Source organism: Delphinapterus leucas, chromosome 13 (assembly GCF_059928025.1).
Source record: "Delphinapterus leucas isolate spDelLeu-1000000601 "Yukka" chromosome 13, BTC_Dleu_Yukka2, whole genome shotgun sequence".
Classification (NCBI taxonomy): Eukaryota; Metazoa; Chordata; class Mammalia; order Artiodactyla; family Monodontidae; genus Delphinapterus; species Delphinapterus leucas.
Window position 1 is genome coordinate 36,412,291 of NC_143141.1, and position 27,159 is coordinate 36,439,449.

Below are 27,159 nucleotides of genomic sequence, written 5' to 3' on the forward strand. Positions count from 1 at the left end.
AACTTGATGAAATGAATCATTTTTTGGAAATTACAGAAATTGACTCGAGAGGTAGAAATCACAGTAATTATAGATAGATGAAAAAGTAGTTAAAGTCTCCTCCTATAAAAGGTAACAAAGCCAAATTTATGCAAAAAGTCTACTGAACTGTGAGGAACAAATGATGGAAATCTCCCCCAAATATTGGGTTGGCCAAAAACCCGAACAAACATTTTGGCCAGCCCAAATATTTACCCATCACCCTTATGAATACAGATCAAAAACTGTTAGTAAATATTAGCAAAACTGGATACAGCAGAAGAATCATGACCAGGATTTATTCCATGAATACAAGCATGGTTCAACATTAAATATCTATTATGTAATTTATTACATGAAAAGGTGAATGGTGAAGAAATATACTTACCAGAGGCTAAAGAATTTAATAAATTCAAAATAATTTTTTCTTTTTAAAATTCTTTCTAAGCTATGAATAAAAGTAAACTTAACTAGAAACCTATTGTGCGAGAAAATAAACCCAAAAAACAGACCCACTATCAATAAAACTACACGTCACATATTCCAAATGTTAACCTCTCAGCAAAGAATTACTTAATATTTGACTCCTCTGCACCAACTTCGTGATCTTTTTATAGGTCTTCAGTGTTTTACTCTCCTGGAAAAGATGCCATGGTACCTTCCCAAATACTCTCCTGGATAATTACTATGTGTGTTATCAGTGCTTTCTTTATACGGACCTTGAAGTTTCTAAATTACGACACAAGTGCCACTTTCATCTGCCTTTTTGAGTATCTTGGGTCTTATCTCCCCCACTTGATGTCATGAGACCCCTTTCTTCCTTGCTTACCATAAGGCAATTCTTGAAGAGCTGTTTGTTAGGTTATGCTTAGGTTATAAAAAAAAGACACTGTGATTATTTTTATGTGAAAAAGACTGAATTATTGTGTTTGTTTCCCTCATTTCTTCCTCTAGACAATTATTTAGACAGAAAACAAAAGGTTTGCTTGTAAAATTCTAACTCTATGATCTTTTTTATCTATAATGGCAGCAAGTCCCATACCTCATGGTAAAACCTTAGAAGCAATCCCATTAAAATCAGGAACAAGGTAAGGAATCTGGCTATAAGTTCCCATCATTCAACACTTAATGGAACAAGAAAAATAGGTGACGTGCAAACACTGGAAAAGAATAAACAAAGCTACCCTAGTTCGCAGGTAGTATCATTGTCTAACGAGAAAATATCTCAGAATGTGTTATAATAAATACTGAAACTATTAAGACTGTTCATTAAGTTGGTCTGATAAAAGATCAACACAGGAAACTTGGGTTGTTTTCTTATTCATAGCAATAGCCATAACCAATTAGAAAAGGAAAAATATACTCCATTCAGAAAGGCAAAAATAATTATGAAGTACTTAGAAATAAAAGTGGCAAGAAATACGCAAGGCATTATTTTAAAGACTGTAATACTAAAGATATAGAAGAAGAACTGAAGAGATGGAAGGGCAGGTATATTCCTGGATGAGATTGAATTTTCTAAATATGTACCCTCCAATTAAATTATAGATTTTGTGCATTCCTATTAAAAATTAGAATAGAATTTCTTTTTGAATTTGACAAACTGATTCTAAAGTTCATCTGCAAGAATAGTCATGACAGTTTTCAAAAAGAACAAGGAGGGTTGTGGTAGGCAGCTTCTAAAGTGACCCCCAATGACCCTTACTTCCTAATATTCATGACATATGTAATCCCTTCTGCTTGAGCATGGGCTAGTTCTAATGTCTCACGTCTAATAAATATAACATGGCAAAAGTGATTATGTCACTTCTGAGATTAGGTTAAAAAAGGCTGTGGTTCCATATTAGGCACATTCTGTTGCTCTCTCATGTGATCTAGAGCCAGGAAGCTGCCATGTTGTGAGCTGCCCTTTGGGGTAGAGGCTCGTGGGGCAAGGAACTGATGTCTCTGGCCAATAAGCCAGTGAGGACCTAAGGCCTGCCACCCCACATGAGTGAGTTTGGAAGTGGATTCTCCCAGCTGAGCTTTGAGATAAACACAGCCCCATCTGCCACTTTGATTTCAGTCTTGTGAGAGATCCTAACCCGGAGGCTCACAGCTAAGCCACGCCCAGATTTCTGACCCATAGAAATGGAGAGATAATAAGTGTTTGTTGTTTTGGGTAATTTTTATACAATAATCAATAATTAACACACCCATAAATATTCAATTCCTTTAACCACAACTGCCTCAATCTCATTCAGCTTCCATTAAAACTTAAAACAGAGAACAGATGAGTCACGGAGCTCTGCAGATTCAGGGTCCCATGAGAGTTAGGCTCCTTGGAACTCTTACTCTTACTCCCATGTTGAGGAGTTTTGTGTGGAAAAGCAGGTGCATTCACCGAAGGAATGTCCTGAAGGCTGTCATACCTTCCCAGGGCAATCTTTTTTTTAGAAACTGCAATGAATTTATTTTTATTTATTTTTTTAACATCTTTATTGGAGTATAATTGCTTTACAGTGGTGTGTTAGGTTCTGCTTTATATCAAAGTGAATCAGTTATACATATACTATATCCCCATATCTCTTCCCTCTGCGTCTCACTCCCTCCCACTCTCCCTATCCCACCCCTCCAGGCGGTCACAAAGCACCAAGCTGATCTCCCTGTCCTATGCAGCTGCTTCCCACTAGCTATCTATTTTACATTTGGTAGTGTATATATGTCCATGCCACTCTCTCACTTTGTCCTAGCTTACCCTTCCCCCTCCCTGTATCCTCAAGTCCATTCTCTAGTAGGTCTGCATCTTTATTCCTGTCTTGCCCCTAGGTTCTTCATAACCATTTTTTTTCTTTTTTAGATTCTATATATATGTGTGTTAGCATACAGTATTTGTTTTTCTCTTTCTGACTTACTTCACTCTGTATGACAGACTCTAGATCCATCCACTTCACTACAAATAATTCAATTTCGTTTCTTTTTATGGCTGAGTAATATTCCATTGTATATATGTGCCACATCTTCTTTATCCATTCATCTGTCGATGGACACCTAGGTTGCTTCCATGTCCTGGCTATTGTAAATAGAGCTGCAATGAACATTTTGGTGCATGACTCTTTTTGAATTATGGTTTTCTCAGGGTATATGCCCAGTAGTGGGATTGCTGGGTCGTATGGTAATTCTATTTTTAGCTTTTTAAAGAACCTCCATACTGTTCTCCATAATGGCTGTATCAATTTGCATCCCCACCAACAGTGCCAGAGGGTTCCCTTTTCTCCACACCTTCTCCAGCATTTGTTGTTTCTAGATTTTTAATGATGGCCATTCTGACTGGTGTGAGATGATATCGCATTGTAGTTTTGATTTGCATTTCTCTAATGATTAATGATGTTGAGCATTCTTTCATTTGTTTGTTGGCAATCTGTGTACCTTCTTTGGAGAAATGTCTATTTAGGTCTTCTGCCCATTTTTGGATTGGGTTGCTTGTTTTTTTGATATTGAGCTGCATGAGCTGCTTGTATATTTTGGAGATTAATCCTTTGTCAGTTGCTTCATTTGAAAATATTTTCTCCCATTCTGAGTGTTGTCTTTTCATCTTGTTTACAGTTAACTTTGCTGTGCAAAAGCTTTTCAGTTTCATTAGGTCCCATTTGTTTATTTTTGTTTTTATTTCCATTTCTCTAGGAGGTGGGTCCAAAAGGATCTTGCTGTGATTTATGTCATAGAGTGTTCTTCCTATGTTTTCCTCTAAGAGTTTTATAGTGTCTGGCCTTACATTTAGGTCTTTAATCCATTTTGAGTTTATTTTTGTGTATGGTGTTAGGGAGTGTTCTAATTTCATGCTTTTACATTTAGCTGTCCAGTTTTCCCAGCACCACTTATTGAAGAGGCTGTCTTTTCTCCACTGTATATTCTTGCTTCCTTTATCAAAGATAAGGTGACCATATATGTGTGGGTTTATCTCTGGGCTTTCTGTCCTGTTCCATTGATCTATATTTCTGTTTTTGTGCCAGTACCATACTGTCTTGATTACTGTAGCTTTGTAGTATAGTCTGAAGTCTGGGAGCCTGATTCCTCCAGCTCCATTTTTCTTTCTCAAGATTGCTTTGACTATTCAGGGTCTTTTGTGTTTCCATACAAATTGTGAAATTTTTTGTTCTAGTTCTGTGAAAAATGCCAGTGGTAGTTTGATAGGGATTGCATTGAATCTGTAGATTGCTTTGGGTAGTATAGTCATTTTCACAATGTTGATTCTTCCAATCCAAGAACATGGTACTTCTCTCCCCTCCCAGGACAATCTTTAACTTCCTATGTTCACAACCACTCAGCTATGGTCCTCAACCTTGTGGGCTCAGCAACCTGATTTTGTGGCCAAACAATGTCTGATTCATCCCTTAAGAGTGGACTCGTATTAGCCAAGCACGTGAGACTGAAGAATAAAATCATTTCCATTTACAAATTTAAAAAGAAAATTCTAACTCACATGGGGTCCTGAATACACTGTTCTCCATGAATCATCTCTTCTCTCTGGGTAAGTTTCTTAGGCAGCAATGGAAGATGAATAAGTTCAGGAAGTTGGTTAAAGGAATCAAATTAAACATTAATTATATTAATTATCGATTGCTACATAAAAATTACCGAAACCGAGCAGCTTAAAACAACCACTTTGAAACTTTGAAGTGCTTCAGAACCTGAAATGCTTACTGCAGGACCTGGCAGCTCTCAACAAACAGGGGTTATTATGGTCATCCATCTCCTGTGTTCTCACCAGTGCTTAGGTACAAGAGGGGCAGCATGGAGTCTTGGACAGAACATGGGCCTTGATATCAGATAAATCGAGGTCCAAGTTCCTGTGCTGCCATTTATCACCTGTACTTTCTACTTCAACTGCAGGAGAGGGAGCAGCAGTTTGCTTCTGTCAGAAGTCCTTGAGAAAGTAAGTAGATACATAGTAGAGGTATTTGAGACCATCTAGATACAACAAATAATAAATAAGCCTTAGAGATACAATGAACAATACTGTGTAACATATTGCATTATAATTACCAAACTTGCTAAGAGACTATAACTTAACTATTCCAACTCCAAAAAAGAAAGGATAATTATGTAATGTGATAAAGTTGCTCACTTTCACTACAATGGCAATCACATCACAGCATGTAAATGTATCCAATTAACATGTGACCCAAGTCAAATATATTTCAATAATAAAAACTAAATTAAAGAAATAAAAATAAGACTAGATAACATATTGCCACAAAAAAAGAAAGCAAACAAAAAATCATCTAGAGAAATCCAAGGATTATAAACAAAAATATACCTTAACAAGGCTGAATGGCAAAAACATTTTAGAATCAGTGGTTACAAACTCAAACGTCTGCTCAGAAGGCAATGTAAGTAGATGAAGCCTCTAGGGACAGGTAAAGCCAGGTTTGAGGGTCATCTAACTCTTTCAGGTCTTCACCAATTCTGTTCCTGCTGGCTCCTTGGGAAACCAGCCAGCTGTGCCACGGCCCATGGGCTGTGGCCTGCAAGATGCTCCAAGCTTCCCTGCCACCAGCTGTAAGGGTCCCTGGCAAACATGGGAAATGATAGGACCGGTGTGTGGGAACAGAGGCTGAGTTGTCCTGCCTTGGAGTTTATAGAGAGTAGTCAGTGCTTGTGCTACAGCAGTTTCATCATTTTTGGTACGGTGTAAATCTAGATCTATATATTTATTTTAGTGCTTGTGTGTTGTAAGGAATACCTCTATTACTTAAAATGGTTTTTTTGGTTGATCAGCCTCGTACAGACATAGAATAACACCATAGAGAGGCACATGAAAGTGAAAGAGATTTACTATACTCACAGGTCCCAGAAGAGGTAAACCCAGCACTACATGCAGGCAACAGCATGGGAGGAGGGCCAAGGGAGTAGACTCAACCAAGCAGGTGGGCAGCCAAGAGAGAATGAGGACCTGTGGACAAGTGCCTGTATTGGGGGTCAGAGTGAAGCACATAAGCAAAAAGTGTGAGGGGATTTCATTGGTGTGATTGAATGCCACTAGGTCAGAGGGAGGGCAAGAAGGGGAACTTGCAGTGGGGACCAGCCTTATCACACTGGTGCACCTGGTCACCTGGGCAGTGTGCTCACAGCCTATTTATGGGGATGTTCAGGAATCAGAAAAATATGAAGTTTAAAAATTTTACAATATGGCTTGGTAGTGCTTTCTAAAATTTATTTTGCAATAAAAACCTCTTGGTAGCAATGAGCTTATAGAAAGGAGAGTACTAATTATCATTTTTTAAGGGAAGATGGTGATAAATGTTCACTATTCTTCCTTTATCAAAAATAAGGTGACCATATATGCGTGGGTTTATCTCTGGGCTTTCTATTCTGTTCCATTGATCTATATTTCTTTTTTTGTGCCAGTACCATACTGTCTTGATTACTGTAGCTTTGTAGTATACTGGGAGGGAGGGAGACACAAGAGGGAAGACATATGGGGATATATGTATATGTATAGCTGATTCACTTTGTTATAAAGCAGAAACTAACACACCATTGTAAAGCAATTATACTCCAATAAAGATGTTAAAAAAAAAAAGAAAATAGGGAAGAGAGAAGATAAATATATAAGATAAAAAAATATATAGCTGTTAATTGTTAAAAGAGGTTCAAAAAATAAATTAAATAATAACAAAAAAAAGAAAAATACTGTGAATAACAGTAAAAGTACCTCTGAAAATATTTTGATTGACATATTGTTCCATTTCAATACAAAACAAAATAGATTTGGAAATAGTCTCCATCTAGCATAATTGACTCTAAGTTTACTGGGTACCTCAGCATGTATAGATAGAATATTTTCCTCATTAACAATATTATATTCTATGGAGAAGAGACAGATGAAAGTATAAACAATTTCAAATAGATTAACCATAACAGCAATATTGAAGAAAATTACAGGAGATTTTATTAAAAAAAAAAAAAAAGTAAAAATAAGGCTGAATTGAAAAAACTACTTTCTTCAGCAAAATACTAGTGTCACATAATAAGACAAAGATATGGCCCTGAAATTGATTAAAGTTCAAGAATATTTATCCAAAATAAATATACTGCTTACGCTATTTTTTAATATTAAAGAAAACCTATAAGGGAATTTTAAACTTTGATCTATTATCACTTATGTATTCAAGTTTTTTAAAAGATTTTTAGTTTTGAAAAACAGTTTTGAATAAACTTTTTTGCAGGTCTGCCAATACAATAAAACCAATATTTTGTTAAATATTTTAAAAATCACTTAATTCTAACAATTTTAGCGTCCCCTTTCACTTTCAAAAATGTCCCAGTGGGGTGGTATATTATGTGGTCACTTTGGCTTTACATAACATGTCTGGACATCCTGCTACCCCACTACAGGCCTCTGAAGCTTATGGGTTTGTCTTTACTTGTCCTTAGACTCAGTTTGGATGAGTTCTTAGAGATGGAGTCCACCCTCTCATTTACAGATGAGGTTGCCTCCTAGAGCTAGCTTAGTTCTTCGAGGTGGCATCTTCCACTGTCAGGAGAGGACTGGAAAAATTCCAGGGTAGGTACTTACGAGACAAAGAAAGAATCCCAGGATGTTCTGGAATAGCCAAACCAATGCTGACAAAGGGGGTAGGGGGATTTTCCTCTCAAGAAATTGATTCTCTTTGAAGGATCTGAGAAAAGTGCACAGAAAAAAAAGGAAGGGGGGCAACCTGTAAAGCCCACACAGCTGGAGAACTAAAGATCATAAAGAAGCCTTTGGATATGTAAGAAAATAGCAGCAGTTACATGCATCAAGCACCTACCACGGCATGTGTCAAGCACTTGCTGGGCACATTACATACATGGTCATGCCTCATCCTTTCAACACACCTACGACATGGGTATTAGATCCATTTTACTGTTGAAATCCTGAAGCTCACTCAAGTCTAAGGGCTCTTTACTGCTGCACCACCAGGTGTTCCCCAGTAGAGGGGAATGGAGAGCAATAGGGAAACAAAGAAAGAAGGAAAGAACAGAAGATGAAAACAGGCAAGAAAATCAAGATTACAACTTGAGAAAACTATTCGTTCATGTAAACCAGCCTGAACAAAGACCTTAGCAAAATATGAAAAATCTAGAGGTTCAAAATATATAGGTTTTGAAGCCTCTTGAGAGCAGTGGTCAGCTAGAGACTTTATTCATCCAATCAGAAACAAACATGCCCTCTTTTGGGTGATGAGTGTGCAGAGAGCCAAAGCTCAGAATTAATTACAGAGTGGCTTCAATACCAGCCATCCTCTGGAAGTCTGCTGTGAAATGGAATGTAGAAATAGCACGGGTAATCAGATCCACGGGTTGCTGGGGACGATGCACATTATTCTCCCCAAATTAAAGCACTCTATTCATGTCCAGAGCTTGAAAATTCATTTCTCAGTAAAGGTCAAGAAAAGCAAACACTGCTTGAATTCAATTATTAAGCCAGCTGTCAGTCACTGGTAGTGACAGAGACAGGAAGACATATTGAGGCAGGAAATTGGCTGAAATTAGCATGACAGGGTCCTTGCATCTTTAGTCAGAAACTCCTCTTTTAGAAATACTTTATCGCTGAAAGAATGATGCCAAGTTGGCATCTATTATATTCCCTTATAGCTTTATCTCATTTTTTAAGTAGCAAATCTAGCAAGACCTTAGTTCACTAAGAGGATGGATTTCAGAAGGGCTGATAATCATATTAATCGGTCATTGATTGTCCACATTCAAAGTAGCGTCCTGAAGCAAGATCAAAGCATGAGATAAAAATCTGACCTCCTGGCACTTTGTTTTGTTTATAAGATAAGGTGTGAGAGAGTTGGTTCAGGCATCAGGTGAACCAATTTTATCCCTGAACCCACCACTACTAACTAGAGGCAGCTTCAGAAGGTAGAAAGGACCCAGTAGGCTGGAAGGGAGTACTTGAACTACTGATGTACAGCGAATGAGAAAAAGGCCTAAAGCATCTGCCATCCCCTCCTAGAACCAACTCTGCTACTAATTTTTCCTCTGTAACTTTGGAGGATTCACTTAACATCTCTTAATTTACATATTATTTGATTTTCACACATCAATATTATTAATATTTCCTTAAGCTTAAGTTACTGCCTCGCTACTGATAAATGTTCGTTTGTTTGTTTGTTTTTTGCGGTACGCGGGCCTCTCACTGCTGTGGCCTCTCCCGTTGCAGAGCACAGGCAGACTCCGCGGCATGTAGGATCTTCCCGGACCGGGGCACGAACCCGTGTCCCCTGCGTCGGCAGGCGGACTCTCAACCACTGCGCCACCAGGGAAGCCCTCTGTATTTTTTGATGGTTCTTTATACACAGGGTCATAACAGAGGAAGCAATCCCATCATTGTCTCAAATGATAATGAACAGTCTTCCACAGTCTACCTTGCTTCTCAGTAAACTCTAAAGCTTCTTCCAGCAGTAAAATTAAATGATGATGATACCTTTACTACTTTCAACCAATACATATTCTCCAGTCATTATGATGAGACAGAAATGCTTTCCTAGGCTAATGTCTGACAAGGAGTTAATGAGTTCTATAGAAAAGTTCAGGAATGTTCGCTAACCTGTCATCAATTCGAGAAACTACTTAAAGGGCATGATTAGTCACATTTTCAATAGTTTTTCATTTTTTTCAGCATAATGATGGCCACAGAGAAGAAATGACATTTTTGAGTTAGATGGAATTAGATAAAAATGATATAACCTTAAAAAGGAAAAGTTTCAAATACACACCTAACACCAAATAAGGTTTTATTTTTTAGTATCTCTTACACATATGTATAAGTAAAACATATTTCATTAATATGCATACAAGGTCCTCATTATTTTCATTTGAAGTTTTTTAACTTTTAATATTTCGGGTGTTATTGACGGTTATAGTAGAAATGTTTCTAAGGTTTCTTGTGTTATGGATTTCTCTTCCTCTCAGCTGATATGGCTTTGGATTCTGATCTAAATTAGCCACCACCCCTCACACCCACCACAAGTCCCCACCTCACCACTCTCTATCTCTTTTTTTATTTTTATAGCACTTATTACATTGCTATCATCGTCTCTGTTTTGCTGGCTTATTTGCCGTTATCCTGCTAGAGAATACGCTACGTTTGGGAAAGAACATTGTGCCAAGAACAATGTCTGACTCAGTTATAGTTACTCAATAAGTATTTGTTGAATGAAGGAGTGAATGAATATTCTAGAATTTCTAGAATGCTCCAGAAAAAAAGTCATGGTTACACAGGTTTCATAAACAGTAAATACTATAAACACAATTTTGAAGATTCACAGAACAAATTCCCTTATGCAAGGCTATGACATGTCTCAGAGTGAGAGACCCTTTTAATCCAGCATTTCACAAACTTACTTCATCACTGTATTCCTTTCTGAGCTTCACCTATAAACACCCTATAGGATCAGAGCTCCACTTGGGAAAAGCTGTCGTTGGCTATGGAAATCCATTGAGGATATTTTAGAAGGGGAATGACATCTTCTGACCTTCAAGTAATCCCCTTCCTTCCAGCTCCAATTTTCTAAAGTCTTTCCTAGACCAAGAACAGAACCTCAGTCTCAGTAGTCCAGGCTCTTGCAATCTGGGACTCACATGAGAGAACAAAGAGTCTATCTGCTGGTGGCCACTTGGAAGATTTTCTTACCTAAAGAGCCACGTGGAGACAAGCAGTGTGACACCCAAGCTTGTCTCACACAGGTCACAGGAACCTTCCGTATGGCAGCATCCAATCTTGCCCAATTCCTGCTTCCTCCCAACACTGAACCACTCTCCTCGTTGGTAAGACGTGTGGGTTGAGTGACATTGTTAGGAGAATGAAGATAAATCTACTTGCCATTGCAACTCGCTACCTTCCCCAAGAAGATCATTGTATTGTCTTCCCATGAGCCTTAGTTCCAGGAAGTACTGCAGTCAGAGCCTTCGGGAGCCTTCCATAGGAAATATCTGGATCATGTTACATGCCCCCAAATTTCCATGGGGGCATAGCGAGTGGTTGAAGACAGAGAAACACAGTCTAGAATGCTCTCTTCAACTTAATTCTAACTTCTGATGCTTAAGTGAGAGCCCACCCCCAAAAAACCCTCCCAATCTTGATTGAAGCCCCCTAACAAATTCTTCCTAATTGATTACTCTTCTTACTTTCTCTCTGCTCTACAAACCCACAACCAGGTTATTCTATCTGCCTTGGTAGCAGTTTAAAAGTTCACCTGGAAATATGAGAAATTTTAAGCATGAAAGTGGTCTCCAAATGTTTTTGATTGCACACTGCATGAACAAGAGATTTTGAGCATGTATATATTTTTTTATAAATTTTGAGCAAGTATTCATATAAATACTGGACATAAAGTATTTATATGCACCACCATATTAATATATGCACTACAAAACACACAAAAAATTTTTAATTTTAAAGGATGAGGTCAAATTGAAATAATATTTTTAACAGGATTCTTTTGTCTTCAAATTAACTAGTATAGAGCTATGCATCACTTTCTTTTGTATTTAAGAAATCACCCCCATGTTTTATTTTCTTTGTTCTAAGACTTTTAAAGAAAGTTTTTTCAGACACACAGAAAAGTTAAAATAATAGTATAATGAACATCTGGATACTCACCACCTAAATTCAACATTAATTAACATTTTTGCCACATTATCCGTGTGTGTATAATGGAACCATTTGAAAATAAGCTAAATATATTATTCCACTTCAGCCATAAATACCTCAGCTTGTTATCTCCTCCAATTAAGAACATTCTTCTCCAGCATCAAAATGCTATTATTGCAGCCAAAGGAATTAACAATAATTTCCTAGTATCATCTAATATTCGGTTCAAATTTCTTTGACAGTCCTAAAAATATCTATTTTTTCCAAAGAAAGATCAAATCAAGATTTATGTATTGCGTGTGGTGGTTATAATTTTTTATTCTCTTTAAGTCCAGACTGGTCCCCCTACAATCTTTTTAGAACATTGTCTTTTTTTAAGAGATCAGGTAGAACATCCCACATTTTGTTTATCTGATTATTTTATTGTGGTGTCATTTACCATGTTCCTCTGCCCACTATATTTCCTGTACCCTGAGAGTTAGGTTCAAAGGCTTAATTAGATTCAATAAAATATTGTGGTCAAGAACATCACTTCAGGAAGCACATAAGGTCATATTGGTGGGTGACAACTTCTCTCTCCACTGTAAAGCTACATTTTCTCATCTGTAAATTATCTGCAGGATGACACTTTTCAGGATGTGTTGATGGCCCTGGTCTGAATTCATGGGTACATTGGGGGGTTAGAAAATGGTGACTTCCTAGTTCTCTCATTTCTCCTCCTTTTATTAGCTGGCATTCTACTGTGAAAAAGAGATTTCTCTCATCTACAGGGGACGAAATACAGTTTTTCCCCAAAGGCAGGATAAATGTTTCTTCAAATTTGCAGAGTAAGAAGTTAATGAGTTTTTTCCTTCTTTTACTTTGTAAGAAATATTATTATTAGTAGTAACAGTAGTATCTCTATATACTCACAAATTTGTATTTATTTAATATTTTTTTATGAATTAGAGTCACTAGTTTTTTGTTTCACTTACAACTTTGGTAGTTAAAGCTATACTTAAATCTCTAATCAGCTAAATAAATGCTGGTGCACTGGGATCTGAAGATCTGCAAGATTTTTTTCCTTTAAGAAGACCCTGTACATATTTGAGCTTAAGAAGCATTGAAATAGTACCTGTATAAAAGAATAAACTTTGAGACTCATTACTTGACAAAATGCCAAGAAGTTCACCTTAAAGCGTTATATCAGATGTTTTAAAAGACAAACAGTATCTTTTCAACATTTCTACCTCAGTCTGCTTCCTTAAGTACTGACTTTTGGAGAAAACAGGAAAGGAAAGATCATAACAAATATTGATGGCTAAAATTCCCTTAATTAAAAAAAATTCCCTTAATTGAAAACTATAGTGTTGATTATATAGCTTAATCATAGTGTACACTTTAGTGTAATAATTAAAAGGGGTTTTGTTTTTTCCTTTTTGCCGGATGCAGCAGACATCAATTTTGGCTAGCTTAAGGAAAATAAAAAAGACCCTGTGGCACTTCAGACAAAGGTCTGGGGATACGCTCTCTAGACAGCCACAGTGCAATTGCCCCAGCTCCAACTCCTCCCTTCTGTTCTTATCCAGGACAAATTCTCTGGAAGGAACACCTGATGGGCCTGTGGGGTCTGGGCTCACCCTGCATCAGTGGCTGAGGTCAGAGAGGTAGGATCCTGAAGCTGGGACATGGTCCCCAGAGCCACCCTTGGGCATGTTCTCAGAGACAGCAGATCATCACCAGCGGGCAGCCTCTACTAAGGAAACTTCAGATGTTCTTTACAATGAACTGAGAGTGGCTGCCATTGGTGAGATGGTGTGTTGAGTGAAGACGTGGGAATTTCATTAACTTTGTCATTCTGATTGTGTTGATAGCTCTGTTTTGTTAAAACAAAACAACTTAGGTGATTGTGATTTTTACCATTTAGGGGGACTATAGGTAGGGTGCCAGCTTGGAAAACAAAGTTTGGGGGAACAAACATGTATCCTTGATTAGGAAAATTTTACCTGAATATCCAGCCTGCTACTTCCAGACATTTGTTTATTTCACAGACCAGTAAACCTGCAAAGTCACAAAAGTGTCATCTCTTTATCAGGTGGCATGGTTAATATTTAGGCATAGATGATTTGTGCCATCTTGAGATGGCAACCATTAATCAGAAATAACAAGTGTTATATCTAAGAAGAAAACAATAGGCAGATTGATCTGTGGCTATTAATTAGACACACCAAGCAACGTGATTTTATCTCCTGTCAGCTAGCACTTAGATAGCACTGTCCAAAGAATGTAAATCCCTCCAGCATGTAATCAAGGGTGTTGGAAACACAGTTTGCTTAATCTCAGTTTTGGAAGAACAAATTTCTCTTTCAAAAAAGAAGGGATGAGTTCCAATTATATGCTGTCATTAAGCTAGCATTAACACAATTAGGGGATATTCTGGACTTCTCATGTAAGCGCTGGGATGGGGTGGGGCTTTTCACCTTGCCCTGTTATAATACACAGAATAACAACGATCATGGGTGGGTGCTCGCTGACCTAATGATGCTGACACAGTGGAGGAGTCCAAGCATCAAGACATCTAGGAGAACCCGGTCACTCAGTATTTATGACAGATGTTAAACACCACGGAATGTCAAGAGATTTCCAGGAGGAGGGGTGAAGACTCCTTCCAGAATAAAGGATGAGGATGCAGCACTGAGTGGGTTCATCCCGTTTTACCTTATGATGCTCCTTCTCCAGCTTCCCCGAACTCCTCACCCAGGAGTTACATTGATAAGTGCTTGGAATTTGGAGGGAACTGGGGAAATTTAGCTTAAATTTTTTTTCTAAATCTATCAGATTTTCTAAAATCTATCAGATTTGGCATGGGGAATGCCTTGAATCCATGAAATCTCTTACATTTCTACTAGTTAAATTGTTTTTGTTTGAATTTATGTTTTGGCAAAACCCCAGGAGCCATGGGCATAGGGGGATTCATCCTGGTCACTAAAATAGTTTTCATTGACAGAAATGTTATTGACAGCAGCAGAAATAATGCATGTGTCTGAGGGCTTTATCTTGAGACTGTACTGCTTATCTCTTTCACTGCCAGCCTCGATTGGGATCCTCAGCAATGATTTTTTTTGGACACAAGTGGTACTTGAATATGTTCTTGTTATAATATAATAATATATGCTGGGAATACATTAGTACATGGACTGAATTTGACAGTCCACCCTTACTCCCCTCCCCCTCCCACATCCATTCCCATTCTCACAGGTAAGTACTATTAACAGTTATCTATACCCTGCTTTTTTTCTATTCAAATGTAAATAAATATACACAGGTACTTCTTTGCATAAATGCAGTCATACTGGTCTAATTATTCAATGACTTCTTTTTTTTTACAAACAGCATTTCTTGGAGAGCTCTTCATATCTGTACATAAGTCAAACACATTCTTCTTAATGGCTGCATAATACTCCACAATATGGCAGCTTCATAATTTATTCAACTATTTCCCTATTGATAGATAGAAATTTAGGTTCTTTCCTTTTCTTTTTTGTTTTTCTTTCTTATTAGAGACAAGGCTACAATGGACTTTTTGGAATATTCATCTTTACACTTGGACACAAAGTTTTTTGTAGGACTGTTTCCTCAAATAGGAACCTGAGTCAAAGGGCTTGCACTTTAAATATTTGTAACTATGGCAAAATTGTCTTCCAGAAAGGCTTGACCATTGAACACTTCCTTGTTATCACTGAAAGTTGTCAATATTTGAGATTAAAACTTGGCAGTCAAGAACTTTCATCATGTTAATTTGTACCCACGTACAGTGAGGCCAAACGCATTTTCACATACACACTGGCAAACTGCTTATCTTCTATGAATCACCTGTTCATGTCTCTTGTCCATTTTTCTTTTACATTGTTCATAGATTTTTATGTGTATACATTGCATATACTGCAAATATTTTCCCTCAGTCTGTTGCTCTATTAAAACAAAACTTCTTTATTTTTGAGTGACATGTGTCGTGTTTTTTCTTTATAGATTCTGAAGCGTGGGTTTTGCTTAGAAGGGCTTTCCTTAACATTAGGTTAGGGAACTATTTTACATTTCCTTCCAATATTTTATTTCCCCCATGTTTTTTCTTTAATCCATCTGAATTTTATTTTTCAGAATCTGAGGCGAGTATAATTTCATTATTTTTCAACTTGGCCCAATTGGTTTAAAATTGCACTTTTATCATAAGTTAAATTCCTATATACACATGGGTCTGTTTCTAGAATCTCTATGCTGTTCCATTCATCTGTTTGTCTCTTCCTGTATTGATAACAATTTTTTAAAAGCACATATACCTCTATTGTTTAGATATAGACAATCTGACTAGGTGGTTGAGTCTTCTCATTGTTCTTGTTCAAAAATTATTGACTTGTGAAGTATATTTTTCTTCAAAATGAACTTTAAAGTTGCAAACTTGTCAAAACTTTAGGTTGTAAAACTCTATAAAAAATACATTCAGGGCTTCCCTGGTGGCGCAGTGGTTGAGAGTCCACCTGCCGATGCAGGGGACACGGGTTCGTGCCCCGGTCCGGGAGGATCCCACATGCCGCAGAGCGACTGGGCCCGTGAGCCATGGCCGCCGAGCCTGTGCGTCCGGAGCCTGTGCTCCGCAACAGGAGAGGCCATAACAGTGAGAGGCCCGCGTACCGCAAAAAAAAAAAAAAAAAAATTCAAAATTTTACTTGAGATTTCATTGAATTTACAGATTAGAGAGATTTATATATTTTTCCACTTCATTGAGGTATGATAAATAAAAATTGTATATAAGGTATACAACATGATGTTTTGACATAATATATATTGTGAAATGATTACCACATCAAATTAATTAAGGTGTCTTTCAACATTGCATTTTTAATCTAGAAATATAGTGTGCATTTCCATCTATGTCAGTCTCTCATGTCCTATAAAGTTTTAATATCTAATTCTATAGGTGTTACACATTTGTGTTAGGTTTATTACCAGGCATTTTCGACTTTGTTGCTCTTCTGAATAAGATACTCATTCATTACATTTTCTAACTTGTTCCTGCAGATGTATAGGGAAGCTGTTAATTTTTGGTGATCTTGTATCTAGCCAATTTAAAAAATATCCTTGTTAGTTTTAATAATTTTTCAGTTCATGTGTTTCCTAAGTAGCCAAACATGTTGCAGACAGTAACAGGTTTTGTTGGGGGTTTTTTCCTATCCAATATGGAAGACTCTTACTTCTCTTCATTTCTATTACCTGGGGAGGAAGACTCAGAAGACCATGAAACTGTAAAGGTGATCGTGGAGACCCTTGTCTTGTTTCAAACTCCTTCTCTGGGAACACTTCTAATGTCTCCCTATGAACTGCAATGTTTGCTGTAAATTTCAAATAAACACTTTCATCAACTTAAAGCAGTTTAATTCTACTCCTAGCTTACCAAGCGTTTTCTTCTTGCTCTTTTGTTTCTTGAAGAACAATGTTGAATTATCCAGTACCATTTTTGGCTTTTCAGGAGATCATGAGAAGCTGTTCCTTCTTTAACCTGTTAGTGTGATGAATCACATTAACAGATTTACTGACACTGAACTACCCTTATACGCTCAGCATAAATCCTGGTGCATCATGATATCTTAATGCACTGTTGGAGACAAGTGAGTCATTATTTAGGATATTTATGTCTATGTTCAAACTGAGGTAAGTCTGTAAGTTTTTCAGTGCTGTCTTTGGCTGATTTGAAGAATTGGAGAGTTTTCCATGTTTTTCTACACTCTGTAATAGTTCTTATAACAGGAGGACTGTATGTTGAATAAAGGTTTAATAGACTTCACTTGTAATCCCCAGCATTTAGTACCACAGTAGGGGCAGATCTTTGAATACTTTCCATTTCCTCTATAGCTATTGATCTATTCAGATTTTTAAATCTACTTTAATGTAAATGTTGATTAAATTATATTTTTATAGAAAGTCATACATTTATCTAGATTTACAAACTTACTGACAAGAAGTTGTACATATTATCTTACAAAAATTTTACAACATTCGTATGTATAGTTCTAACCATTTTTGTTTCTAATGTCTTTTTTTGCCACGTGTCTATTTTATCAATCATTTCAAAGAATCTATTTTTGTGTATTATTGATCAAGTCTGCTTTTTCAAATCTTTTATTTCAAGTTTTCACTTTACTAATTCTGTCCTATTTTCCTCGGGTTTATTTTGATGCTTTTATCTTGCTTCTTGAGAAAACTTAGTTCATTTATTTGTATTCTTTTTTCCTAATATATACATTTAAGGCTATATATAACTGTAGAGGCCAAAGATTGAAGCAGGGAGCCCAAGCTGATAGCAGTGGAAGTTCAGAGATAGAGTCAGATTCTGGATATATTCTGAAAGTAGAACCATCAAGATTCTGCTGAGTGTGGGAGAAAATGGAAGGTCAAGAATAATATCAAGTTGTTTAGTCTGATCAGGAGAGGAAGGTTTGGGGGGTAGCGAGGAGGGCAGTTAGAATTCAGTATTGAACATGTAAAGTTTGAGATGTCTATCATACATTCAAGCGGAGATGCTGAGTAGACAATTGGGTATGTAAGCCTGGAATTTAGTTAGGGAAGAGGTCAGGTCTTGAGATACAAATTTAGGAGTTATCCATACATAGAAAAAACAAAATGAAACAAAACAGAAGATTGCATGAAATCACCAAGCAAATGAATGTAAATAGGAAAATGAAGACCAAGGACTCGCTGCAGGGTACTCAGCATTAAGGGCTCATGGAAAAACTAAATACCCAGCAATGGACACTGGGAGTAAGGCAGAAAAATCTCAAGATACTCTAATTTCCTAGAAGTCAAATCAAGGAAGTGTCTCAAGGAGGTAGGAGTGACTTATTATCTCAAATGTTGCAGAAAGTCCAAGAAGAATGAGGGCTGAGAATTGATCATAGGATTTAGAAGCGTGATCATTGATGCTCTTGACCAAAGCAGTTGCAATGGAGAGGTGATAAAGAAAGCTTCAGTTTCAAAGGAGTAGGGGCATTGGTGACAACAAGTATAGGCAACACTCTTGGGGAATATTTCTGTTAAGGGGAGAAGAGAAATGGAGTAGTAAAGCTGTGGGGAAAAGTGAAGTCAGAGGAAGATTTTCATTTGTTTTCAGGATGGAAGAAATATTCTTTATATGGTGATGGGAATGGTTCAGTATATAGGCAAAAACTGATGAGATAAGAGCAAAAGGGAGGAATTACCAGTGTGATATCCACGAGCATGAAAGAGGTGACTGAATATGGGGGACTGGCTTTAAATAGGAACACAGACAATTCAACTGTAATATCAGGAAAGACAACAGAGAATACGGGAATAGCTGGGAGATAGGTAGATAGAGGTGAGAGTCTGTAAGTCCTCATCTAATGGCTTCAATTATCTCCATGATGTAGGAAGTCAAATGTAATCTCAGTACTTAGGCTTGTATCCATTCTGTAGCAACTGACATTGTTCGCTACTTTCTCTTTTAATAGTCCCTCAAATTTTTGCTTCTGCAACACAGCAAGTTCCTGACATCTCTCTTCTCCAATTCCTTTGAAGTCTTCTTTATCTTCCTACTCCTTAAATGCTGACACACAAGATCTTGTCTTCAACTCTCTTCTCCCTATTTATCACTCACCCCTTCAGTGATTGTGGACATTACTAGTGTTCACTCCATCTTGTTCTCATCTTTTCTGGGCACCCAAACTGTACTTTCCAGGCCCCTTTCAGTGGGCAAGGCGATGTGACTACTTCTGGCCAATGGGCTGTGAGCATGAGTGACACTTCCAGCATGAAGCATTTAATTAACAGGGTACAACCCTCCACTTTCTTTGTTCCCCTTGCAGTCATGATTGATAAGTTTTCATGTTCCGGTGGTACAACTACAAGATGACAGAGGTTCTGAAAGCCGGGAATTATGAGTTGCCACATGAAAGACACTGGCCTGGAGAGTCACCCAACACAAAAAATCTTGGCTGATGAAAACTTTCCTTGTGCTCAGGCACTATGATTTGGGGGTTATCCCACCATAACTAGCCTAGTTGAACGGCACAGTGATCTAATTGAGTGGTTCTCAAAACATTGAGGCTTAAGACTCCTTTAACTCGTAAAAATTATTGAGGACCCTAAAGATCTTTTGTTTATGAGGGTCCTTCCTATCTATACTTACCTGTTTTGAAATTATAATTGAGAAATTTAAAATATTTACTTGCTAATGCTTTTAAAAATAATAAATCCATTATACATAAACACAAATAATATATTTTATGGAAAATAATATTTTAATTTAGTGAAATGAGTGGCATTGTTTCACATTTTTGTAATCTCTCATTTTGTAAATCTCTTTAATGCCTGTCTTAATAAAAGACAGATTCTCATGTTTGCTCTCGTTTGTTGTTTTGCTCAAAGTATACAGAGAAAATTAGGCCTTATACAGATATATACTTAGAAAAGGAAGTATTTTAATAGCCTTTTCAGATAATTGTGAATATTATTTTCAAAATGTCACCCAAAACAGACAGATAGCAGCTTCTGAGATGTTAGGTGCAATGTGTAACCTGAAATCATATTAATGAACTTTACAGACTCTGTTACACTAAGTTTCATTGGTCTATCTTATGCCTTGAATGTATCTTTTATCCATGCCTGATTTTATAACATACATTGGTCATTTGTAAAATAATGGCTTGCTCAGTTTTGTAGATCTCCTAAATGTGGACACATTTCATTGTATTATGTCACCGTCAATATCATCAGAAGAGTTTTAAAAGCTCTGGGAAGCTATCAAGCTCACAGCAACATACACAAGTTTTCTAAAATTCTAATTTTTTCTTTGAAAGCTCAATTTTTACAATTACAACATATACTGTTGGTTGCTTTCCTTGAAAAAATAGGCTAGGTTCATTTTTGAGGAACTGTCTGCCACATACTCAAATTTGAATAACCACAGTATGTCTGCCAGTCACTCTTGAAGATAAAAATTGTATCCCATGAAAAAAATTTGCTAGTTCAGATTGTAACTCAAATCAGACAAGGGCTCTTCCTCAAGAATGAGACTGTATTTCAATATGCAGCAAGACAGGACATTTAAATCATACTCCAGCATTCCTTTCTTGGACTATTTCATTTCTACCCATTATGCTATTTGCATACTTGCCTCACTGCCTTTGTGAGTTCTCTGACTGTAGACCCCATGTCCTTTTCTTCCTTGTATTCGCCACAGTGTTCGGTAGTCACCGTTACTGAATGAATAAATATCCTATCTTCCCCAATAGACTGTAAGGACATTGAAAACAGAAACTCTGTGTTATTCTTCTTTGAATCACCAGCACCTAAGACAGGGTCTTGGGCACAACAGAGTACAACTGTGGTTGTTTACGATAATCAAGTTTATTATGTATATTATATCAAGATGGCCGGTAACAATCTCAGCAATAATTACTCTTTATCATTTTTCTTTCAATACCTACTGTAGAGGAGCAGCTTCATAAGTTAGGTTTGCAGATTGGCAGGAAGAAACCAAACACACATACACACACATGAAAGAGAAATTAATTGGAACAAGGTGGTCACACAGAGCAGGATTGGATATAGCATGCTGGCGTGTGGTTTCCGCCTCCATGGGGTGTGTTGGTGACACTGAACTCTGCATAGATAAATCAGAAGAAAGTCACTATCCATTTATTGTCAGCTTTATATCGCCGTTCTGGAAAAATTATGCTCACAATCTATTTGCTTTCATTACAATGAATGTTTACAACCACTAGGATCGTCTAGTTCTAGAAACCAACAGTATCAACAAAGCCATCCTCAACCTGGGAGAAAAGCAGAATCAGCGCCCATGTGTCACTGAAAAATCTTCATCTCTCCAGCTTCCCAAGGTCCCAGAAAACCCACCTCCCTTCAAGAAGTCAACAAAAAATATCTGCTTTTAGAATTAAACATGCAGGTGAGAAATGTATATGTGATCATTTTTAGCTTGAAGGAGGAGGCTGGGATATAGTTTAAATTCCATGAACACCACGATAGGGAGAGTTGGCTCTTTTCCACGTTCAGGACAGCAATTAATTAAAGAATCAAGTTTTTGTTAATATTGCTTTTGAGCCCACAAATGTCATCAGTTTTCCCTCTATTTTGAGAATCACAGACTTAAATATAGTCCAATTACAAGTGGCAAATTTTTCTTACACTTTAGTCAATTGAGTTACATATTTATACATTTGTTATACTCAAAAGTGTCTTCAGGATGATTTTGAAAGGCACATCAAACTATCCTTAAAAAACAGCTACCAGGAGTTATCATATTACTCTACTTCCAGGAAGAATATATTCTGATATTGAATGCTTTTTTTTCTTTCTAAAAGACGAGTGTCACCTCTTGCATTCTTTTTTTTATAATACCCTTATTGAGATATATAATTCATATGCCATAAAATTCCCCCTTAGAAAGTGTATAATTCAGTGGGTTTTAGTAAATTTACAGAATTTTGCATCATCACCACTAATTTTAGGATATTTTTATCAATTCATAAAGAAAGTCTTCTATGCATTAGGAGTCACGTCCTAGCCCCCTCCCTCCTCTAGACCCTGGCAACCACTGATCTACTTTCTGTCTCTATGGATTTGCCTATTTTGGATATTTCATATAAAAGAGTTTATACAATCTGTGGCCCTTTGTATCTGTCTTCTTTCACTTACCATAAGGTTTCCAAGGTTTATCCATGCTGTAGCATGTTTCAATCCTTCAGTTCTTTTTTATGGCCAAAAAATATTTGGTTGTAGAGGAAGACCACATTTTGTTTATCCATTCATCAGCTAATGGATATTTAGGTGTCTCCACTTTTTGACTATTACGAATAATGCGTCTATGGACATTGTGTACAAGTTTTTACGTGGACCCGTTTTTAATTCCTTTGGGATAGATCTGTAAGTGGATCAAGAAACACTTTAAGGATTAAGTTAGTGCAAAATGAGAATAAGTTCAAAGAATTTTTTTCACAGGTTTTTCAAGCCCCCAAGACTAAAGGGACATTAGGAAAGAACATTAGTTCCTAAATAACAACAGAGAGAAAATCAGAATAATAGACAATAGAGAAATACTTACCTTTTCCTTGCTGTAATTTAAGTAAATTTTAATATTATACAATTTCTTGAAAACAAATTTAAAGACACTAAGAAAACAATTATAAATCTGTCTTGCTCTTTCTAGATAAACATTTTTAGGTTCTTTTGGAATAGAAAATATTAGTGTTTAACAAGAAAACTTTTGGTTTATGATTTATGATTTCAATACTGTATCTACTGCATTGTGTACATACCCAAATTAAAGATTCTAAACTATATTTCAAAGATTCTAAGTCATCTAAAATGAAGAGTATTACAGAGCCTAAAGTAGTTTAACAACAGAGATACAGGGAGTTCCCTGGTGGCACAATGGTTGGGAATCCTTCTGCCAGCGTGGGGGACGTGGGTTTGATCCCTGGTCCGGGAAGATCCCACATGCCACAGAGCAACTGGGCCCGTGCGCCACAACTACTGAGCCTGCTCTCTAGAGCCCGCATGCCACAACTACTGAAGCCTGCACACCTAGAGCCTGTGCTCTGCAACAAGAGAAGCCACCTCAATAAGAAGCCTGTGCACCGCAACAGAGTAGCCCCCGCTCGCCACATCTAACGCAGCCAAAATAAATTAATTAAAAAAAAAAAAGATACACTACATAAAATTGGAGAAGAAGGAGTTTCTTCTTGAAATAAAAGGCCAGCATCTTGAATGCTGGCAGACAACTTGCTACTTTCATCTGAGGATAAAAGAACAAATATCGTTTGAGAAAATTATGGTTAAAAATACTGTCTTTATTCTTAATATAAGGACAGCACATTGAGAGCTAAAATAATCAGGCAGGGCTTCAGTTTGTAAAAGAAATGGTCAAATTCTTTGAGTTTTCCTAAATACTTTTAAACTCAGACATACAGTAAATTACAGAGTTGGGACACAAAATAACAACCCCAACATGGTGGACATTTCTCTTCTACAGTCTAGTTGAATCTATTTGCAGTATCCATTTGGTACTGATTTCCCTGTTTCAAAGAATAAAAGTGGTAAATGAAATTGCAAAGCTCACATCTAGGGTTCTAGAAAAAATAACAGCCATTATATGATGGCTGTTATTTTTTAAAGCCTGGTTCTGCTTGAAGAATTACTTTAATAGGAATGAAAGAAGCATGCTTTCCCACTAATTATGCAATCTGCCTGGTTATACTGGCATGAGTATTCTATATAAAGACAGAATCTTTGGAAAAAAGAAAAGAGACCAATGTTTTGTGCAACCTATGGCTTTTAGTTTTATTATAAACACACAAAGTACATGAAAAATATCAATTATTTCTTTTTAACTCTCTGTCTGCTTATTATTTCCAGATGCTTTAAATAGGACAGAAAAAGCAAAGCAACAAAACAAATTCCATCCACTACACTGAAGGTTGACATTTCAGTGTTTCACTTGTAAAGAGTCAACAGTAAAGTCATAACTATAAAAAGAAGGAAAACAATTATCACTTAAGTGCTTCCGTGGTTCCTGAATTATTTTTCCACAAAGAAATGGTAAATATGAGCCATATATTACTGCAGAGAAGAGTTACTTTTTTCTTTTCATAAACTTTTTCGCTTCTTTCAAAAGCCCTTCCACATCTTCCTTTTCTAAGTCTTCCTTTCCTGGTTCCCAGTCGGAATCTTCATCTGTTGGCTCATATTCTTCTCCCCCATCATCTATAACGCTGTCATGCAGGTTGTGCTCACTGGGTTGGCCAACACTGTCATCTTCATCTGAAATGTTTCTCACTGAAAAACAGTTTAGTACATGACACAACAACTGCCACTCAACCTGGGATTAGAAACATCTAACTGTAAAATATCCTTTTCTGCCAAGAAGAATTAATTTTACTTAATACAAAGCTAACTACTACAAATTTCTAGAAAGGGGGCTAAAGCTCTCATTTGTTATAATTCTAACTTTTTTTTTAACATCTGCTTGATTCTCACTTTTCCTACCATGAGGCCCCCAAGACTAAAATGTCCTCTGAGATTCATAATGGTTCCTTAATAATATCATAATCATATTCATGCTACCCTACCTTCCACTGTGGTAGAATGTATTTTTGTCCCAGTTATTCACTGTCGCTCCCTGTGATGTGATTCTATATACCCACCCCCACTGACATCAGACTTGGCCAAAGAAAAGTGAGTGGAAGTAACAGCTTCCATGGAGAAGCCTTAAGGGCCTTTCTGTGGTTCTGCTATTGCCATTCCCCCTCTGCTAGGAGAACAGTGTGTCCCAGATAGAGGCTGATCCTTCAGCCTGGAGTTAGGACGAGAACACACATGAGACAGAGCCACAGCCAACATGCAGCTACATGCATGTAACATGAAGGAGAAATACACCTATTTATCGTTGTAAGGCACTAAAATTTGAGGACTGTTTGTTATCGCTGCAAACCTAGCACAATCTGATTGACACACCAGGGTTGTGACCAAATGAGGAAATATAGGCTTACAAACTTTGGAAAATTTAGCTCATGCTTCAATAAGACTAGGATTACTATGGTAACAGCCATTAGACTTTACAGATTTCTAAATAACACTATAATAGTAGAATTACAATTCTAGAATTCTTTTGTCTCAAAACTCATTTCTTCCCTCATCCCACTCTGTTTTATTTTCTTTCCACAGTGAGCAACAGAGTTGGTTTAAAATAAGGCAGTGAGAGACTCTAGGATGATGTAGAGCATTTAAGAAACAGGTAGGAAGATTCTATCTGGAAATCTTCTGAATGGCAGACAATCCCTGTGATGTAGAGCAAATGTATAGGTTAAAAATGTTTGTACTTTTGTATATGCTTTAGCTAACTTCTTCCTAAAATGTTCATATATAATAGATATAATGTAAATGAAAGTTAAGAAATTTGATGGGGAAAAAATTTGATGGGAGAAATGATGACAAAGGAAGTAATTTATCTGTCTTCTTAACTTTCATAGCCCAGACAATTATATTTTTCTTAATAATCACTACTCATTCCAAGAGGATTTGAGATAGCTTATAACAGTAATAATGAGACAATAAAAATACAAATAAAAGTAGAAACTAAGAACAAAGAAAGCAGAATATAAGTATGTCAACCTCAATTTTTAACATAATTCATATAAATTGAGCATCAAATTTCTCCCCGAGTTTCTTGGTAGCCAAGGCTAAAAAGGCTACAGAATAATTCGCACAATTCTCATTAGCATAAGCAGCACACCAGTTCCTTAAGGGAAGTCTGGCATTATATTTATTTTTGTACACTTCTTATCTCCTGTAAGCATCCTGAGGGCATGTTTTATGTCTAACTAATCTCGACTCCCCATATAACTTTTATGATAGAATACAATTAAAAAAACATTTAGAGGGTAGTCTGCAGATGGGGAAGGGAGTTAGGAGGGAAGAACAGCAGTATTTCTGTTCTTGTCCATTTTACTCTTGGAAGTATGTCGTATATATAACTAATGACATCTCAATAAAGAGCTTCCTTTCAAATTCTGAAATTATCTTAGCAGATTTATAAGAAAAATATATATAAAGCTGAAACAACGTCAGGTTCTCCTACTTTATTGGCTGTTCCTTCTCCATTTCCTTTGCTGTATCCTCCTCATCTTTCCAACCACTAAATTTTGGAGTGCCCAAATTTCAGGTTGGGATCTCTTCTCTAACATACTCCTTAGATGATTTCACCTAGTTATATATCCTACATTCCCGAATTTGTTATACCTTAAGCTCTGACCATTGCCTAAATTCCAGACTCATTTATCTCACTGCCTATGTATTATCTCTACTTGGTGACTAACAGAAATCTGAAACCCAACATTTCCAGAACAAAACTCTTGAGGTACTTCACCCAAATCTGGTCATTCTCTTATCAATCCTGAATGTATGACTCCTCCAACTTTCTAACCTTCCAGCTGCTTTGGCAAGAAACCTTGGAGTCACCCTTGAATATCCTCTGTAATATTTAATATGTCAAAAGATCCTACTGGCTGTACTGTCAAAATACATCCACCACTTCTCACATCACTCCAATACCCTGGTCCCTATACCACCATTTTCTTCCTGGTCTAATCCAATATCCTCCTAACTGGGTTCCCTACTTCCACTCTTATCTGTTCTCCACAAAGAAGCCAGAAAACCTTCCTATAGCTTTTTATCTCACTCTAAATAAGATCTGAAGTCCTCATTTGTAGCTCTTGGCCTCCAAGACCCTACAAAACTGGCTCACTTCTGGCTTTTCTGATCTCATCTACCATTCTTCACTTACACTTCATTCCAATCCTACCCTCTCTTCGTTGCTCCTTGAATAGTCCAAGCAGGATCATCTCCAGGGCTTTTGAAGCACCATTCCCATTGCCTGGCATACTCCTCCCACAGAGAATCACCTGCTTGCTCTCTCCTTCAGCCCTCTGCTCTGATGTCAAATTAACAGA

The 27,159-nt window shown here is 37.0% G+C and overlaps 1 protein-coding gene across 4 annotated transcripts in view; it reads right to left on the reverse strand.

The window, feature by feature from the left end:
* Positions 1-27,159, reverse strand: part of APLF (aprataxin and PNKP like factor) — a 110,160-nt gene continuing 83,001 nt past the window's right edge. Inside the window, exons 10-11 of one of the 4 annotated variants that reach the window (XR_016395420.1) lie at positions 22,349-24,487; positions 1-21,296 (exon numbers count right to left, since the gene is read on the reverse strand). Coding sequence is in view for 2 of the 4 variants with exons in the window: in XM_022597206.3 (XP_022452914.2) it covers positions 24,285-24,487 (203 nt within the window). In the remaining 2 variants the exon portion in view is untranslated. Of the gene's footprint in view, positions 24,488-27,159 lie in introns of all 4 variants that reach the window. The other 3 variants (XM_022597206.3, XM_022597208.3, XM_089923073.1) reach the window with 3 other exon arrangements.